The sequence below is a fragment of the Pan troglodytes genome, chromosome 3 (assembly GCF_028858775.2).
Source record: "Pan troglodytes isolate AG18354 chromosome 3, NHGRI_mPanTro3-v2.0_pri, whole genome shotgun sequence".
Taxonomy (NCBI): Eukaryota; Metazoa; Chordata; class Mammalia; order Primates; family Hominidae; genus Pan; species Pan troglodytes.
Window position 1 is genome coordinate 76,275,419 of NC_072401.2, and position 19,818 is coordinate 76,295,236.

Genomic DNA, 19,818 nt, shown 5'->3' on the forward strand with positions numbered 1-19,818 from the left:
AGACTACACATCTATATGGTGTATAGTCAGCTATACCGTGAAGGTGTGTGTAAGTGCACTCTATGATGTTCACCCAAGGACCAAACCGCCTAACAATGCACCTCTCAGAACATATCCCCATCATTAAGTAACACATGATTCTACTTGCAATAGAGCCTGAAGAGATTTAAAGCCTTCTAATTTCCTGGGTCTCTTGTATTTAATGAGTTACATTATTGGGATTCTGACTAGTCATAATCAAGAAAGATGCTGGGAGACAAAGTAGAGAAGTAGGAGCAGAAACTTGGAGTCAGACAGCCCCTGCCTGTTTTGTTTCTTTTTTTGGTGTGATTGACAAGTTATTTACCCTCTGCATTTCAGTTTCCTATGCCATTTGTGAGGATTGAATAACATAATATACTATAATATAAGGCCCCTAGCACAGTGCCTGGCGCATGGTAAATATTCAAAGAACTGTTAGATGAAAAAAGGATTTTTCCCAAACATCAAATCATCACAAACAAAACAAAATATAAAAACCCCACTTGATTAGCACAGAATCATAGAACTCTATTTCTGGAAGGGACTGCTGTACACGATCTAGTCTGGTGGTTTGCAAGTTTTTTTTAAAAGCTAGGAGTCTTTGACCAGAATATTAAGAGGAACCTGATGCATTAAGGAAATAATGGCAGGCGGGGTGTGGTGGCTCACGTCTGTAACCCTAGAACTTTGGGAGGCTAAGATGGGAGGATTGCTTGAGGCCAGGAGTTCAAGACCAGCCTGGTCAACATAGCACGACCCCATCTTTAAAAAATAATAATAATAGTAATGGCAGAGCTGGAGGAGTGGGCAAAGCTCCCCCTTGGTTTCCTCCTATCTCCACTCCCTTGGAAGATCTGGAAGCATCTGATGCCTTCCACAGCACAGTTTGAAAAACGAAAATCTGGTCCAATGCCACCATTTCACCAATAAGGTAATGGCCCAGAAACATGAAGTTGTATTTTCAGTGGTATGGCCGCACTGCAGCCCGAATTTATATTCCCCTACAGCATCATGAGAAAGAATAACCAAGACTGTAGCATGTGGGACTATATGGCAGAACACTACAGAGAAGCTTTAAAAGACCTAGAGCTTTAGTTCATCCTGTGTGAACCATTTTTCCCCTATAGATTGTAGATGATAATCTTTTGCGTGGCCCATTTCCATTTTCATGTTTGTTTTTCAACTGTTTCTGGTGTCACTTAAAGTATTTCCTGTGAGATTCCAGTACTTTCTAACAGCCTTGAGGACAATCAGCAGCTGCATAGATACAGATTTCCTTGAAACAACTTTGCCCCCTCCTGCACCCTCTATCTTTGCCTTCTGTGGTCCTATCTGATGCTAAATAAAATGCTACAATTTCTAAATGTTTTTATATTAAGGGCATTTACCAGCAACCTCTTCACTAGAGTGTCCTCTCAGGCATATTACTGCAGTACAGAAATGTAAACAACAAAGCTGACTCAATGAAAGCCTGAAGTCAATGTATTTTCTTTTTGAGATAAGACTATGTTTGCACAAACAACCTCCGACTTTATTTGGAAAAGAAAAGAGATATAATACAGTTTATGACTGCTGGGCTGTTTCCAAATGCGGCTAATTTCCTGTTAGGTTATTCATGTGTCTTTATGTTCTTGTGGAAAGCATAAGGTCTTTTAATTTACTTTTGGAAAAGAGGAAAGTTGAGTTGGGGCTGAGGGAAGAGGCAGGATTCTTTTTTTTTAAAATTTATTTTTATTATTTATTTTATAATGTTTCCCCTCCCCTTAGCCCCACTAGAATGTCAGCTCTGTGAGGTCAGGGATTTAAGGCAGAAGAATGAAAATGCCCAACCTAAAATACAAGATCTACAAAAGCACCTGGATGAAGAGCCTGCCTCATGGGAAGGGCAGGGCTGTCCTGGGAAGAGTCAGCTGCACTTTGGCACCATCTGAGGTGCCTGTCCAAGCCTGACCTGAATGGGACTGGTCATGTGAGGGGTCAGTCCTGCAGGCTGCCCTCACACCTCTTCTCCAGATCTGCCATCTCCTTTAGGACCAGGGCCACGCTGTACTGCAGCTCCTGGAACTTGGCTATGGGGACCTCGAAGCGGTATGCTAACCCATCTGAAAGCTTCAGCTGCATCAGGACCCTCGGCTGCAGGAAGCGAGCCAGGGCACTGGTGGAGATTGTCACATCCACCCACCACCGAAAGTCAGCAACATGGGGCAGCCAGGCCCCCTGCTGCTGGGCCACAGAATCAAGGAGGGGCCGCTGGCTCCCAAATACCACGCTGGCCAAGTCCCCGACCAGGTCTTGGGGGATGCAGAGTTCCTGGAGCTGGTCCCTGAAGGTGTTGGGCTTCAGGCTGGTGGGGGGCAGATGGAGGGCCTGCTGGAGCAGCGTGTGCATGCCTGGCAGTAGGGCACCCAGCCACTCCTGCAGCATGTTGGTGCTGACCCCAAGACACTGCACAGCCTCTCGGCAGTCCTCCCCTTGCAGGCTGCTGACCACAAACTTCAGCAACTTTCTAAACATGCTCCTGTTTAGGTCCCCTAGTAGCTGGGCCATTGCTGCCACCTCTGGAGGAAGCTGGGCCCCCAAGAAACTCACTCGGCCACTGTGACTACCACCAGGATGATGCAATACAGAGCTGTGGCCCCCACAGCAGACACTGCTGCTGCTTCCTCCTTGATCAGCCAGCCCAGGGGGTCGGTCCCAGATGCAGATACCTGGTGCCAGCGATCCCCAGCCAATGCAGCCAAAAGCGGGTCTGGTCCCAAGGTGGGATTCTTAATCAGCATGAAAGTTGACCCAGAGCCCTAGTTTGCACTGGGCTCCTACTTGTGTGTGTGTCCATGTCACCTCTGGAATGGGGACTCCCTGAGGGCAGAAGCATATCCTTTAAGTCTCTCTCAAAGGTCTGCATATCCAACTCATGACCTAGCTCAGAGTTGGTGCTTGAAAACTATTTATTGACTCTCTATGCAAGATACTTCCTAGATGCAAAGCAAGCATGTTGAAAAACTTGATTATTGTTGACTCCTATCTACGTTAAAGGAAAATATGTATTGTGATAGTATTCTGCTGTTTAAAAGAAATATCTAGGCTGGGCATGGGGGCTCACACCTGTAATCCCAGCACTTTGGGAGGCCAAGGCAGGTGGATCTCTTGAGGCCAGGAGTTTAAGACCAGCCTGGCCAACATGGCGAAACCCTGTCTCTACTAAAAATACAAAAATTAGCCAGGCATGGTGGTGCGCGCCTGTAATCCCAGCTACTCGGGAAGCTGAGGCAGGAGAATCACTTGCATCTGGGAGGTGGCAGTTGCAGTGAGCAGAGATCATGCCACTGCACTCCAGCCTGGGCAACAGAGCAAGACTCCGTCTAAAAAGAAAAAAAAAAAAAAAACGAAATATCTAATGGAATAAAAGAGTCCTATTAGAACAAAGCTTAAAGGCCCCTTATAGGAGCTCTAGCTTTCAGTTTCTGGGCCAACAGAGCTAGACTAGAGACAATGAATTCAGTAACAAATACATGTAAGAATTATTGAGCACTTAGTATGTGGTAGATGCAAATCTAAGAGCTTTATATATCATATCTCATTTCATCCTCACAAGAGTTCTATGAAGTAGCCTGTGATTATCCCCATTTTACAGATGTGAAAACAGAGTCTGAAATCATTGGCCCATAGTGGTGGGATTTGAACCCAGGCAATGTGTCCAGAGCCCACTTAGCCACTAACGACCAACTGAGTGAAATGCATACAGGAGACAACAGTGCATTTATCATAGTGAAAATATGAAAGGCTCAACAGCACTATTTTCTCTCAGATGACTTAGTTGAAAGCTCTGATCTCCTACTTTTTCTGAGTTTGGGAGAAAGATGGGGAAGAAAGATAAGAGAAAGCCATCACAGTGTTAACTGTTTTTTTTTTTTTTTCTTGTCCTGATCTGACAAGAATTTTACAAATCACTGGTCTATTTAATTTTCTTAACAAATTACATTTTTTAGAGTTACTTTAGGCATTTCCCAGATATTACCCAAATGATTCTTACCACACCAATGTGAGGATGTGAAAGGTGAACATTATTCCCACTGGCATGCGTGGAAAAACAGAGGCACGAGGAGGCCATGGGGCTTGCCCAAGGTCCTGTCAGTCACTCCAGAGTGGACACTCAACCCTGGCTTTCTGAATCGTAGCTCAATTCCCCATGCAATGGCAGCCCTGTCAAGCCTTTCTTGTGCTGGGAAGCAAAGGTGAGCCTTCTTGTTCTTTTTTAGGTGTGTGGATGGCTCCTAGATCTTGACTTGCTCCTGAGGAAATATTGTATGACTGAGTTTCCTGTTATACTGCTCTCCAATCCATCATGAACCAGCCAGAGTCTGCCAACGACCCTGAACCCCTGTGCGCAGTGTGTGGCCAAGCCCACTCCTTGGAGGAAAACCACTTCTACAGCTATCCAGAGGAAGTGGATGATGACCTCATCTGCCACATCTGCCTGCAGGCTTTGCTGGACCCCCTGGACACTCCGTGTGGACACACCTACTGCACCCTCTGCCTCACCAACTTCCTGGTGGAGAAGGACTTCTGTCCCATGGACCGCAAGCCTCTGGTTCTGCAGCACTGCAAGAAGTCCAGCATCCTGGTCAACAAACTCCTCAACAAGCTGCTGGTGACCTGCCCATTCAGGGAGCACTGCACCCAGGTGTTGCAGCGCTGTGACCTCGAGCATCACTTTCAAACCAGGTAGGTCCCCCATCAGCGAGCCGGCAAGTCCCACCCCCAAGGGGGACAGCTGGACCCCTCCACCCCCGAGTCTCCTGAGGGCTTCCAACCAATGAAATGATCCATTCAAAATTAAAAAACAGCTAGGTGTTTATGGTCATGATTCAGTGTGAGGAAATAGCATTTGGTGGAGTTGTGTTGTATGTATGTGTTTATGGGATTTTTTAAAAATTCTAATAAAATGTAACATAAAGTTTACCATTTTTAACCACTATGAGCATACAGTTCAGTGGTATTAAGTACTTTCATTTATTGTGCAACTATCATCACCATCCATCTCTAGAAATTTTTCATCTTCCATAATGGAAACTCTATATCCATTAAACACAAATTCCCCATTCCATCTTCCCCCAGTCCCTGGCAGCCACCATTCCACTTTTTGTCTCCATGGATATGACTGCTCTAAGTGCTTCATATCAATGACATCATATAGTATTTGTCCTTTTGCGACCAGCTCATCTCATGTGTGTATGTTCTGAAATGTGAAATATACCACAGAGGGCGTATGAGCAGCTTTCTCTGAGGCTTATGGGCCTCAAAAGTATTTCCTGATGGGCACTGCTTGCTTTTTCACTTAAGAAAAAAAAAGGTGCCCCAGTTTGACCCTTGATTATTAGAATTTCCTCTGTATTGGAATTGACAAGGCACAACTGTCCTTCAAGAAGGTGTGAGGTGTTCTCAATTAAGTTTTAAAAGGAGAAATTTAGGAAATTTTTGTCCTCCAAGCAATTTATTCTGCTAACTTTGTGGCCAAGTTACTAAGTTGCGCGTGCACACACACACACACACACACACACACACACACACACTGGTGGCAGAATTCTGGTGTGATTGCCGCAGCTGATGGCTGACATCACCTGTTCCATCTGGCTGCCTCTCATTTTGTCCACTTACATTGTCATGTTCTTGGGCATTGAGAACATTTAAGGTGCTTAATAAAGGGTGAACAATCATACCACAATTATTTTGTAAGAGGAAATTTGGAAGATGGTGTTTATCCTGGTTCCTGTCATGACAAGGGCAAGAGGCAGGTGCAGGTATTTTTTTTAAAGGTCACATAACTTAGGTCATGAATCTGAGTCTTTGTCTTTTGGGACATGCATGGATTCTCTAACATGGAAGTTTGCATCAAAAGCAATGGCCTGGGTATAATGCTTAGCACATGTTTTCCACGCTCATTATGTCAGTGAATTCATTTTTCTCCCCAAGACGTTGAGCCAGATGCTTCCACCTCAGGTTTTTGGGTTGCAGCTGTTATTGCTGGTGTTTAAACTAGGATGCCCTACCTCCCTCATTCCCCAGAAATAGATGTGGTTAAAGGAGGAGTGGGTAGGGTAGTCTATTTGTGACTTTTGCTGAAAGTTTTGCCCACGTATGAGAGGCGTTGGTGGGAAAGAAGTAGGTCTGGAGTCAAAGGCGAGGTAGATGCCAACAGGAGTTGGCACAGAGCCAGGTTTGAGAGTGGGAGCCACACTGGGCAAGGGGATGAGGGGCATGAGGAGGAGAAAGAGCTCCTCTACCCTCACCACAGTCCCATGTTGCAATTATACATTTGTGCTGGGGAGCTGTGTTCATTTCTTGTTGCTGCTGTAACAAATCACAAACTTAGTGACTTAAAACAACCCAAATTGCTGGGCGCAGTGGCTCACACCTGTAATCCCAGCATTTTGGGAGGCTGAGGCAGGAGGATCACTTGAGCCCAGGGGCTTGAGACCAGCCTGGACAACATAGCAAGACCCCATGTCTATAAAAAGTTTAAAAATTAGCCAGACCTGGTGATGTGTGCCTGCAGTCTTAGTGATTCAGGGGGCTAAGGTGGGAGGATTGCTTGAGCCTGGGAGTTGAGGGTGAAGTGAGCTGTGATGCGCTACTGCACTCCAGCCTAAGTGACAAAGTGAGACTGTCTCAAAAAAAGAAAAAACAAATTTGTTATCATACAGTTTTGAGGGTCAGAGGTCTAACGTACATCTCGGTGGACTAACATTGAGGTGTCAGCAGGGTAGCATTCCTGTTGGCTTCAGGGGAGAATCCCTTTCCTTGCCTCTTCCAGCTTCTAGTGCTGCCTGTCTTCCTTGGCTCGTGGCCTCCTCTTCCATCTTCAGAGCCAGCCGCATAGCATCTTCCAGGCTCTCTCTGGCCTCTGCTTCCATCCTCACATCTCCTTCTGTGACTCTGAGACTCCTGCCTCCCTCCTATAAGAACTCATGTGATTACCTTGGGCCCACCTGGATAATCCAAGATGGCTCCTTCATCTCAAGATTCTTAATTTACGCGGGGCATGGAGGGTCACACCTGTAATCCCAGCACTTGGGAGGCGGAGGCGGGCAGATCACTTGAGATCAGGAGTTTGAGACCAATTTGGCTAACACAGTGAAACCCTGTCTCTACTAAAAATATAAAAATTAGCTGGGCATGGTGGCCCAAGCCTGTAATCCCAGCTACTTGGGAGGCTGAGGCATGAGAATCACTTGAACCCAGGAGGCAGAGGCTGCTGTAAGCCAAGATTGCACCACTGCACTCCAGCCTCGGTGACAGAGCGAGACTCCATCTCAAAAAAAAAAAGATTCTTTTTTTTTTTTTTTTTAGACGGAGTCTGGCTCTGTCGCCCAGGTTGGAGTGCAGTGGCGCGATCTCTGCTCACCACAAGCTCTGCCTCCCAGGTTCGTGCCTTTCTCCTGTCTCAGCCTCCAGAGTAGTTGGGACTACAGGTGCCCACCACCACGCCCGGCTAATTTTTTGTGCTTTTAGTAGAGACGGGTTTTCACTGTGTTAGCCAGGATGGTCTCGATCTCCTGACCTCGTGATCCGCCCGTCCTCAGCCTCCCAAAGTGCTGGGATTACAGGCGTGAGCCACCGCGCCCAGCCAAAAGATTCTTAATTACATCTGCAAAGTCCCTTTTGCCATATGAAGTGACATACTCAGAGGTTCTGAGGATTAGGAGCTGGACATCTTTGGGGGATAATTATTCTGCCCACCCCAGCAGTAAGAGTGGGGAGACAGAAGACAGCACTGGAGTCATCCTCTGGGGAGAAAGTGAAAACCCAGCCACTCCTCCTCATCCAGGACTGTTTGGGGTCTGAGAGTGTTTCTAAAAATAGGGAGAAGATGGTGTGTGGATCTGAGGGTGAGGCCAGAAGGGATGTGGGGAAGGGGAAGGGCTAGCAGGTGACTGTTGGAAATCTGTGAGGTCTTCAGGAGAAAGATGACACATGTGCCCCTCAGCTGCCTGAAGCAGACTGGGAATTTCATTCACCCTTAGCCCATGCAGCCCGTGTGACCCACACACACACCTCAAGGAAGCCCGAGATAGAGGCTTGATGAACACTCAGCTGATAATGAGATGCACATTTGGAAAACAGCAGTGAGGAGAGAAACCAAAACTGACTGAAAGTGAGTCACCTTTTTAAGCTGCACCCTCTGAGTGAGTCCTTTACAGGCGCCCACAGCAGCTCTCTGGAGAGGACGCCCCCACATCAGGGAGGCGTGGGCCTCAACACATGCTCTCAAGCCTCCACACTTCTGCTTCCTAAGTAGGTTGAAACCAACATTTCCAAAAATATGTTGTATGTATTAGTCACCATATGCCTAATATACATTCCTTCACCTCCCACCCCCTTGACATTTTATTGGCAAGGATTAAGAATTTGAAGCTAACCTGGCCAGGTGCGGTGGCCCATGCCTGTAATCCCAGCACTTTGGGAGGCCGAGGCGGGTGGATCACGAGGTCAGGAGTTCAAGACCAGCCTGACCAAAATGGTGAAACCCCGTCTCTACCAAAAATTCAAAAATTAACCAGGCGTGGTGACAGATGCCTGTAATCCCAGCTACTCAGGAGGCTGAGGCAGGAGAATCGCTTGAACCTGGGAGGCAGAGGTTGCAGTGAGCTGAGATCACACCACTGTACTCCAGCCTGGGTGACAGAGCGAGCCTCTGTCTCAAAAAAAAAAGAATTTGAAGCTAACCTAGAACCAGACTGTGGATCTCTCTTGGCCTTTGGGTCTGTGATGGGCCAGTAGGCTCCCCTCTTACTCCCCTTAGGAGGGATATTAAGAAGAATACTTAAGAAGTAGTTAATACCTCTGGAGACCCTTGAATTTAGAAAACTAACAGGCAAGTGTTTACTTTTCTCTGTGAGGCCTCCAGGCTGGTGGCTGCTTGTATGGGAGTCTTGTCATAGCTTTTGTTTATAAATTTTGCATTGGTTTCCTTGATCTTTAACATCACTTTACTCGATAAATATGCATCTAAATAAAATTGTTTTAAATTTTATTTACTTATTTATTTATTTTGAGTTGGAATCTCACTCTGTCGCCCAGGCTGGCGCGATCTCAGCTCACTGCAAGCTCTGCCTCCGGGGTTCATGCCATTCTCCTGCCTCAGCCTCCCGAGTAGCTGGGAATACAGGTGCCCACCACCACGCCCGGCTAATTTTTTGTATTTTAAGTAGAGACAGGTTTTTACCATGTTAGCCAGGATGGTCTCGATCTCCTGACCTCGTGATCCGTCTCGGCCTCCCAAAGTTCTGGGATTACAGGCTTGAGCCATTGTGCCAGGCCCAACTTTTATTTTTTTAATTGACAAATACATATTGTATATATGTATGGTGTACAATATGATGTTTTAAAATATGTATATATTGTGAAATGGCTAAAGCAAGACAATCAACATACATTACCTCATATGTGTACCATTTTTGTGATGAAAACACTTAAAATGTACTCACTTAGTAATTTTCTACTGCACAATACATTGTTATTAACTATAATCACCTCGTTGTACAATAATCTCCTGAATTTATGCCTCCTGTCTAACTGAAATTTCTGCACCTGTTGCCCAACAGGAGACTTAAGTCAGGGTACAGGCAGACAGAATCACATCTTTAAACAGCTGGTGCCTGTTTTCTCCAGAATGCGTTTCATTTGTAAACAATACTTGTCTACTAAATATAAATACTTGAGCAAAACATTTAGGACTGGCTGTAGGTATGCATGACTGGCTAGATCATTGATTGTCTTCAGACTAGAGAGCTCTTTTATGGGAATAAGTCTGAGTTTGGAGCTAGCAGTTGGAAACTTCTGGCTAATTCTGTTGATTTCTGCCCTCTTAGATGCTTACAGACTCCCATCACATGGGTCTACTGTAGAGAATTCCCAGGGTGGTGATGGACTTATTGAGTTGAATGACAGCCTTCCTAACTGGAGGCCATTACCAGTGTGTAGCCCTGCAGAGGGCCCATCTGCTCATCTCTCTTGACCCAGACTTTCAATGAGAAGGTGTGTGGAAGCCAAGCTTTTACTTCTTGATCCTGAGCGAGACTTATTTTAGGCTCAAGACCACATTTCCATTTTGTAATCTCATCATCTGCATACACAGTATTTAGCAAGGATTCACAATAGGTCAGGCCCTGAATGAAAGAAAAATAAGTTGTGATTTCTGCCTCTAAGGAAATGACCTTTTAAAGGTAAAAGAGAGAAGATGAAAACATACGTGAATTGTTTCATAGGACAACTCACTTTGCCCTTTACTTTCTCTCCTTTTTCCTTTTTTTTAATTCTGGGATACACATACAGAACGTTCAGGTTTGTTACATAGGTGTATGTGTGTCATGATGGTTTGCTGCACCTACTCTCTTATTTTCTAAAAATGGAAGATAATAAAACTGACCCTCCTCAAGTATTTACTAGTATGAATACAGAGTTCATTGTTCAATAATTTGAAACGAGCTGTGAATGAAAACGTGATGCAATTGGCCCAAGACACACGTGGCTGAAGGCTGGCTGGGAATATTTTCCTGATTAACTTTGCATCCAGTGTCCTGGGAGTTTCTTCTCCAAAGGTCTAACCTGGATCCTCTGTTGACCTTTACTTCCATCCAGGGTAGTGTGTTCAGGACAACACAGCTAGCTGTCTACAAAGTGGGGAAGACTTTATTGAAAGAAAAAATACACGGAGGGCCGGGCACAGTGGCTCAAGCTTGTAATCCCAGCACTTTGGGAGGCTGACGTGGGCAGATCACGAGATCAAGAGATCAAGACCATCGTGGCCAACACAGTGAAACCCCATCTCTACTAAAAATACAAAAATTAGCTGGGTGTGGTGGTGCATGCCTGTAGTCCCAGCTACTCGGGAGGCTGAGGCAGGAGAATCGTTCGAACCTGGGAGGTGGAGGTTGCAATGAGCCGAGATCGCCCCATTGCACTCCAGTCTGGTGACAGAGTGAGACTCCATCTCAAAAAAAAAAAAAAAGAAAAGAAAAGAAATACAGGGGACTATTACCTATGAAAAGTAAGCATGTATTAGTCTTGCTGGTCATTTTAGCCGGACTAAGCATCTCATAATAATTGTGCTTTGACATACATCCTTACTGTGACCTTCTAACTCTGAACCCAACATTTTCCTGGCCCCTAAATAAACCTTGTTTCGTGAAAAGAAAAGAAGCAAGAAAATAGGAGATGATCAGTGATATCCGAGATAACATTTAAGGATAAATAGGACAGCCAGGCAAAGAATAGGGCAAAGATTAGAGTTAGGGCTGTTTACCGGCAAGGAAGCCATGGAGCAATCTCTGTTCATTTGAGGTTGGGTTTTAGCCCCAAGGGATTGTATTAATTAGGATTACATCGGATGGCATGTAATAGAAAATTATGTTATATTGGTTTAACCAGGTAGAAGTTTTGTTTTTCTCATGTAATACAAAGTCTAGGGGTAGGAAGCCCAGGATTACTGTGATTTTGCCATGACATGATGCCAGCAGGAATCAGTTCAGTTTTCATCCTCAAGTTTGTCACCTCATGGTCTCAAATGGCTGCATGCTTCAGTGTTATGTACAAGTTCCAGGCAGAAAGAATTAGGCAGGCAGGGAAAAATACTATGTGCCAATGGAGACACCTTCCTTTAAAGAGCCTTCTGAGATGCCTTACCCAGTAATTTCTACTCATACCTCATTAGTCACTATTGTGTTATACAGATGCCCATCTGTGAGAGAGTCTACATGTAGTAACAGCATAAATAAAACCTGGGTTCTGTTATAAGGAAGAAGGGGAGATTAAATATTTGATAGGCAACCAGCAGTGGTTGCAATAGCAACATAAAAAAACAACAGAAAACCTTACATTCATGTTTATATTGCAGTCACATTAATTAATTAATTTCATCCCCTTTAAATGCAAGGTGGTGAATGGGCAGTCATCCTTTTTTAATAAAAGATGTATCAAATGTCAGAAGCAATCTGACATGTCCAAGATCATCAGAAATACAATCCAATACCAACATGAAGTCCACAACCTTTATAATGCATCATGCTACTTAAGAGTTCTGATCTATATAGGAGGTCGTGGACATCCAAGAAGAGCATGTTTCAGGACTTTGTGAAACTCCATATTTAGGATAAGACTATAACATGTCACTTCTCTAATAGTATAGGAGGAAAGAAGGGATAAGAAAAGAATAACAAAACCTCTTGGAGATAGATGTTAAGTTTCCAGGTAGGCTCATTCACTATCGCTAATAGTTATTAGTAACAGTAGACCCAGGTGCAGTGGCTTACACCTATAATCCTAGCTACTTGAAGGTTGAGGCACGAATATTGCTTGGGGCCACAAGTTCAAGACCAGCCTGGGCAACATAGAGGGACCCTCATCTCTGAAAAAGATTGTAATTTTTTTTTTTTTTTTTAGCCAGGCATGGTGGCACGCACCTGTAGTCCCAGCTACTTGGGAGGCTGAGGCAGGAGGATTGCTTGAGCCCAGGAGTTCACCACTGCAGTGAGGTATAATTGTGACACAGCACTACAGCCTGGGTGACAGAGCAAGACCCCCATCTCTGAAAAAAATAAAATACAATAACATTAAGCTAATACTCGTTAAGCCCTTTTTTGTTTATGGGCATTTCCTCATTTCACCTTCTCACCAGCACTCTGAGTTAAGCACTATTACTATTGTCTTTCTTTTACAGGGGAGGACATGAAAGTTCAGAGAGGTTAACCAAACATGCCCACTGTTGTACAGCTAGTATGCAGCAGAGCTAGAACTCTAACCTCAAGCTTCTCTAACCCCAGCACCTACATATCAAACCTAACTTCCTTTCTACTGCTTTCCATGAGCTCTGACTCACTCTTGCAGAGCAGCCTTACAGAGAATAGGATTCCAATTTGGACCTCAACAAAATTATGAATTATTACATCCCATGTTTTATCAAGGTTGTTCATCTGCACTTTAAACTGTAGAAATTAAATCTGCACATTCTAAGAGTCTTCTGTATTTAAACTCTTTTAGCCCTGCCTCTGATGCCAAATTCCTAATGACTACACAGTTCATTGCAACTGGTCTCATCCTGTAGACTTTTCTCTGGTCTACTTCCTGTGGAGTGGAGTTTGCTATCATGGCTTGGCTGTCATTAATGTGATGAATGTAATTATCCCTTCGAGCCATTTCTATTAAGATTCTGGTCTTGAGTTGGCAAAATGGAATTTAATCTTCTTGAATATGGGGTAAGCGAGAGTCCTGGGGGCTTCTGTGGCATTCCAGAGCTTAGGCCTGCAAAGAAGTCTTAGTGTTGAGGCCGGTGATGCAGTCTCAAATCCCAGATCTTAAAGCTGGAAGAAGGGATGTGGCCCAGTCCCTGACAGACCAGGCAGGTAAGGCATAATTAGCTCCATTTCAAAGGTAAGGTGACTGAGGCTTGAGATCTTGAATGAAACAAGTGTCATACAGCTGGTTTCAGAGCTCAATTCAAGCCCCTCAGGGAGAAGGAAGAATGGAGTGACTCATTTCCTCACCAAACAGGAACCTGTACATTGTTTGGACAGAACTTTACGTCTATCCAGGCTGTTTGTTATTCTGACAGAGAATGGCACAGCCTATTCTTCTCTAGAGCCAAATTTCAAAATTAGCGAGGAAGCTGTCACTGTCACATCTCTTTCATATGTCAGTGCAGTCAAGACAGTGATGGGTGCTGGAGGAAGGTGGGGTTGGTTCATATTTCAGCCACTGAATATGTGAATGCTTGCTTTAAGCTCAGCTCTCCAGGCTGCTCCAAAGATGGGAATTTCTTACAGTGTCGCTATAGCAAACTGGAGGGCAGCTTTTCATTATTTAATTATTCACACCGTGGGGTCTGAATGTGTCATGCTCATGCCCTCTTCCAACACATTTTAACTCCCAGCCTGTCTGCTCCCAGCCAGTGATGTAAATGTACCAGCTGCTTCCCAAGAACCAGTCCGCATCCTGCAGGAGGGGCTGGTTCCTTTCCTGGGCATCAGCTTGCCTGCTCTCAGCCTAAGCTCTCTCGCCAACCGTGGTGGCTCCTTGCGTTCCTACATCCTCTCATCTGAGAATCAGAGAGCATAATCTTCTTACGGGCCCGTGATTTATTTACGTGGCTTAATCTAAAGGTTCTCAGTCAAATTCTTTGTGATCTACTGATTGTGGGGGCATGGCAAGGTTTGCTTAAAGGAGCTTGGCTGGTTTGGGCCCTTGTAGCTGACAGAAGGTGGCCAGGGAGAAGGCAGCACACTGCTCGGAGAATGAAGGCACTTCTGTTGCTGGTCTTGCCTTGGCTCAGTCCTGCTAACTACATTGACAATGTGGGCAACCTGCACTTCCTGTATTCAGAACTGTGAGTCCCCTGTCTGTCCGTGCCTGTGTGTTTATGTGCCTAGTATGTTGGGGGTGGGACCCGAGTCCATTCCCTAGCTGATATATCCATTTAGAGGAAGAAATTCCACACATACTAGATGCACTTGGACAAAGCGCCCTGCCAGCAGTTTAAAACGGCATGCTTAGCTGTCTGTGACTTAACAAAAAAGCCCCATATTAACAGATGCAGTACTTTCTCAACAAGGCATTTTTTTTTCCTGCTTCAGTGTCAATGCTGCTTTTTTGGGGTACTCTTTTTCCTCAATAGATGTAACTTCTCTTCCTTCCATAAATAGAACTGAAGAGCAGTTAAGAATAGAATTTGTATGCATAGATCTGCTGCCTCTGTTGGGTATTTATAATTGCAAGCAGGCATCGTCCCTTTATTGAGACAGTCTCTATACCTGAAAACAGGTATAGTATCAGTAAAAAAAGAACCCTATGTATAAAATGTATATATCCATGTTATTTTTATTTTTGATGCTTTTGAAACCTATGGGATATGAAGAAACATGCCTTGAGCACTCATATTTCCATTGCCTTGATTTAATGGGTTAACATTTTGCCACATTTGCTTCATATATTTCTTGCTGCAATAGTCTGGAGCAAATTGTAGCCATCGTGACATATCACCCTTAAATACATCATTGTGCATCTCTGAAAAATAAAGACAATTTCCTACATGACACATGTCCATTTTATGCAAGAAAATGCCTCATGTCACCAACCTCTAGTGATATTTTTCCAGCTCCTTTTGTTAGTAAGCTTTGAATAAGGATTATAGACTGATGTGAATGACTTCTAGCAATCATATGAAAAGTGTTGCTGTGTGTGCCTTGTGTTTGGAACATTTGCAAAAATGTATTCCTCCTTATGAACCTAACCAGACGGGAAAAATAGCAAGAGTTGGCTTATGTGTAAATTACAGTCAGTGGGCAAATGAAAACAGAGACTTTAAATAGAGTTCATAGAGTCCAGATCAGAAAAGCTTGTCTGGTCACATTAGATAGTGCTACCACCCATGACTATGTAGTGGTAGCCCGTGCCTCCTTTGTAATTAGCTGGACCAGCCAATTTGTCTAACACAGCAGGTGCTCTTTGGTAAATAGAGCTAGGTTCTTGGAAGTGATCATTTGTTCTGCATTTCAGGATTATCTGGTCCCATCTTATTGGAATGTAACTCCAGGATCCAAGAGAAAGTGTCTAGCTTAAATCTGAATCATGTGCATCTCTGAGGAAATAATGACCTTGCAGAAGCTTTTCTAGACAAACAGACAATGGCAGAGATTATGAAAAGGCTCATTCCTCTCTCAGTGGATGCTGAGGTTGGAATCTCTGAAATCCAGTGCCATGATATTCTTCCCTGCCCACCCATTCCCCTGCACTATCCTTCTTCATTGCTATGTTGGTTTCCTAGGGCTGCTGTCATGAATTAACCCAAGTTGGATGTCTTAAAACAACAGAAATGTATTCTCCCTCAGTTCTGGCATCCAGAAGCTTGGAATCAAGGTGTCAGCAAGGTCCTGCTCCCTATGAAGGCTATAAGGGAGAATGCTTTCTTGCATTCTTCTAGTTTTGTGGAGGGGGGGTGCTGCAGGTGTTCCTTGGCTTGTGGCTGCATAACTCTACCTCTGCCTCCACCTGTCTGTACATGGCCTTCTCCTCAGTGTCCTCTTCAATTCTCTTTGCCTTCTCCTCTTCTTATAAGGAAGCTTATCACTGGATTTAGGGCCTACTTGGATGCTCCATGGTAATCTTATCTTGAGATCCTTAATTGCATCTACAAGACCCTTGTTCCAAATATGGTCACATTCACAGGTTCTGGGTAGACATCTTTTGGGGGCCACCACTCCACTGACTACAGATTCCTGCTATTCCTACACAAAGATTCCTGCTATTGAGGAATCTTTCCATTTGTTTACTTTCAGTTTTATAGCCTAATTGAAGGAAGGTCCTTATACCACTTAATAATTTTCTCTTCTACAAGTACATAAATCAAAGGCAACATTTTTGCTGAATAACTGAACGGACACAAGCAATCTATGAAAGTATGATGCTAGGGAATCATACTTTGCCAGGAATCACCATTACCAGGATGGTGTTTCCACATTTATCTGACTTTCTTAGAAGCTTCCAATTGCTGTGTATGCTTTGTGAGAGAATTCTGTGCAGCTGTTCCCCGATGCTACTGGGGATAATTAATCAGTGAATTAATGACACATTTCAGGTACTGTCATGTTCTCTAAGGAATCCAGGCAATAAGAATTGAGGCATGGTACCTCCTTTCTAGGGGTTGACAGTCTAATTGAGAAGCTGAAATTTATACACATAAGAGATATAAGCAATGATTCAAGGCAGATGGAAGTAAGTCATTTATAAGTAGAGTAGGTAGTAAGTTGAGAGGAGGTAGAGATTGTCCATGTTGGTGAAATTGATCAGGGAAGGCTTCCAGAGGAGTTGGGGGTTTAAGCTGGATCTTGAAGTGCTTAGAGGAATGAGGCAGAAACGGGTAGAAAGAGGAAGTATTTCAGGGATGGTAAGTGGCACCAGCAGAAAGGTTAGGGGCTGGCTGTGGTTGTCACCAAAGCTTGAAAAACTATCATTTGGAACAGTAAATAGGGCTGCTGGGCCAGTTTAGCACGCTTGGGAGCAGGAATGATGGGTGATGCCTGCATGTCCGAGATGGAGGCCTTCTCTTACCTACTCTGGGCCATAGGATCCCAAAAGCAGGCAGAGCTTGGGGGATCTGCTGGGCTTCCTCCACCCTTTATCCGAGCTGTGGATTCCTGGCACTGGGGGAAGCTTGCCCCGTATTCCTTGTGCTTCCAGATGCACAGACCCTCCTGGATTTTCCTTTCTCTCTAATACCAATGCACTCTTGTGTTCCTGAGTTCATGCCCAGCTCAGACACTGGAACTAATCCAGTACATGGATTCAAATTTAGCATGTGGCCCAGGTTTCTCAAAGTCAAATGCCTGCAGAGGCAAGGCAGGAATTTTTTTTTTTTTTTTTTTTTTTGAGACAGAGTCTCGGTCTGTTGCCTAGGCTGGAGTGCAATGGTACAATCTCAGCTAGCTGCAACCTCCGCCTCCCGGGTTTAAGTGATTCTCCTGCCTCAGCCTCCCAAGTAGCTGGGATTACAGGCACCCACCACCACACCCGGCTAATTTTTGTATTTTTAGTAGAGAAGGGGTTTCACCATATTGGCCAGGCTGGTCTTGAACTCCTGACCTTGTGATCCACCCACCTTGGCCTCCCAAAGTGCTGGGATTACAGGCATGAGCCACTGTGCCCAGCCAGGAATTATTTTAAAACATGTATCATTCAGGCATAACACAAAGGGAGATGGTGAGGCCTCTGGCCAACTGCAGAATGAATATATAATGCCTGAAAGCATTCAAATTCAATTTAAAACAAAACAAAAACCCTGTGTCCAATTTAGCAGATCACTTAGGCATGCCTGGTTTGGCCTTGAGGGCCAATAGCTTATAACGACTTGGCCAAACCAATTCATAATGTTGGGCCAAACACCTATTGACTCCAGTGGGAAAGACACCAGGTTCAAAAGGATGAAGAGCAGACCCAGAACTGGCAAATGAGACACTGGGTTTTACTGGGGACTTACATATAGGGGAGAGAGTCCAGTGGCAGCGGGCTGGACAGGAGAAACCCCTTGCATATAGTCCAATGGCGAGAGCTGGACAGAACTGCAAACGCTTGCAAAAGGCATGCATTTTATATTCGCTTAGGACCCTCTCCCTAACAGTCTCCACCTAGCAACCTTCACCCAAAAGAAAGGACGTCATCGGTCTCCTATACAGCCCACGTTTCCTGGGACAGGCTAGGGGCTAAGCTGTTTCTCATAGATAAGGAACGACCCTCCGGGTTGGCTACTCCTGGATTCCTTAGCTTGGAACTCCAAACCGCATGCAGGTGTGTCTGCTGTACAGGGTCAGTCTCAGGGTATGCTTAAGTTATTGCTATCAGGTGTGTTTATACCAGGGCCTTTCCTTCTTTAAATATGTTTATTGTCACCTGATGCCTTGACCTAGAGGACAGTGAATCTGTCAGAATAACCCTAAAACCAGAGTATTTGGTGTGGAGTCCCAATCCATAGATCAGGGCACGGGGAATCTAGGACGGCCCTGAGGTCTACAAAGAGCATGCCCTAAGGATGAGTGACAGTGCTTTCTTTCCCCACATGCCCTCACCCGCAGACCTCCAAGAACATTCTTTTTGAATTTCCTAGACCCCAAAGGGAATCTGGGAAAATAACTTTCAGCATCATGGGCATGAGCATGGAAACAGCCTTCCCATCTTTCTGGCCCTATATTTACAGCCCTGCATGTGGAGACTTGTAGATGAAAACCTTAGAACAGTGCAGGTTCTGAGGACCACCCATATCAGAAGTAGGGACGGAGTTTGTTTTCAAAATGCAGATTTGGAGGGCTCTAAATCAAACCTACTGAAATTAAAATCTTTGGGAGAGGGGGCCCATCCATTTTCATGCTTAAGCCTTCCAGGTGATTCTCATGAGGCCACCCTATTTTCATTCTTGACAAGCTCCCCAGGGGATCCGTATGGGCACTACAGTTTAAGAACTCTTCACTCCAACTTACCCTGACTTTCCCTGTTGAAAATTATCACTCCTCTCTGTGTCCCCACTCAGAGCTATATGCATCAGAAACTTCTACCCTGTAAGTTCTGAGATCTTGGGATGTAGTAATGTTCATATGCCCAGCTTCTGCACAGGTCAGGGCAGAATTAAGTTAAACCAAATTAAATGAATTTGCCTCATATCTTGGCCAACTCCTAAATGTTGCAAGCTGTGATAAAGAAGACCCTGGTTGGTTTCTACGGAAGGGAATATTGACCTTGCTCATAATGATACAAGCTAGGCTCATCTCAGATATTTCAGGATGCAGCACTGTACTTGAATAACTGGGATTGTCATTGTGCTGGTCAGTCATCTCCTGTGGCTTTTGTAACATTCCTTTAAATATTTAAGTCTTTTTTTTTTTTTTTTTGAGATGGAGTCTTGCTCTGTTGCCCAGGCTGGAATACAGTGGCGTCATCTTGGCTCACTGCAACCTCCATCTCCCGGGTTCAAGCAATTCTCCTGTCTCAGCCTCCCGAGTAGCTGGGACTACAGGCACCTGCCACTACGTCTGGCTAATTTTTGTATTTTTAGTAGAGATGGGGTTTCACCATGTTGGTCAGGCTGGTCTCGAACTCCTGATCTCAGGTGATCCACCCACCTCAGCCTCCCAAAGTGCTGGAATTACAGGCGTGAGCCACTGCGCCTAGCCTAAATATTTAAGTTTAACAAAAATCCAAGAAAAAAAACTTAGAATTTGGTGGAGTGGTGCTAGTACTGGTGGTGCATTTCGTTCTCCA

At 44.7% G+C, this 19,818-nt stretch overlaps 2 protein-coding genes across 3 annotated transcripts in view; one reads left to right on the plus strand and one right to left on the minus strand.

The window, feature by feature from the left end:
- LNX1 (ligand of numb-protein X 1) overlaps window positions 1-19,818 on the plus strand; it is a 165,159-nt gene that overhangs the window by 39,023 nt on the left and 106,318 nt on the right. Inside the window, exon 4 of one of the 2 annotated variants that reach the window (XM_009447887.4) lies at window positions 4,281-4,746. In XM_009447887.4, coding sequence (XP_009446162.1) covers window positions 4,367-4,746 — 380 coding nt within the window. In that variant the 5' untranslated portion in view covers window positions 4,281-4,366. Of the gene's footprint in view, window positions 1-4,280; window positions 4,747-14,063; window positions 14,402-19,818 lie in introns of those variants that run through there. The other variant, XM_001147830.8, reaches the window with a different exon arrangement.
- Window positions 1,889-2,926, minus strand: LOC104006117 (COMM domain-containing protein 5). The gene is made up of 2 exons (XM_054683983.2): window positions 2,863-2,926; window positions 1,889-2,729 (listed from the first exon to the last, which is right to left on the minus strand). Exons 1-2 carry the CDS (start codon window positions 2,924-2,926, stop codon window positions 1,999-2,001), a joined length of 795 nt encoding a protein of 264 aa, XP_054539958.1. The 3' UTR covers window positions 1,889-1,998.

Excerpts from the sequence above, each read along its gene's own strand:
- LOC104006117 (XM_054683983.2), bottom strand. The coding sequence starts at position 2,926 with ATGCAGACCTTTGAGAGAGACTTAAAGGATATGCTTCTGCCCTCAGGG. Across the intron at positions 2,730-2,862 it reads AGGGAGTCCCCATTCCAGAG|GTATCTGCATCTGGGACCGA; the intron begins GTGACATGGACA and ends CGCTGGCACCAG.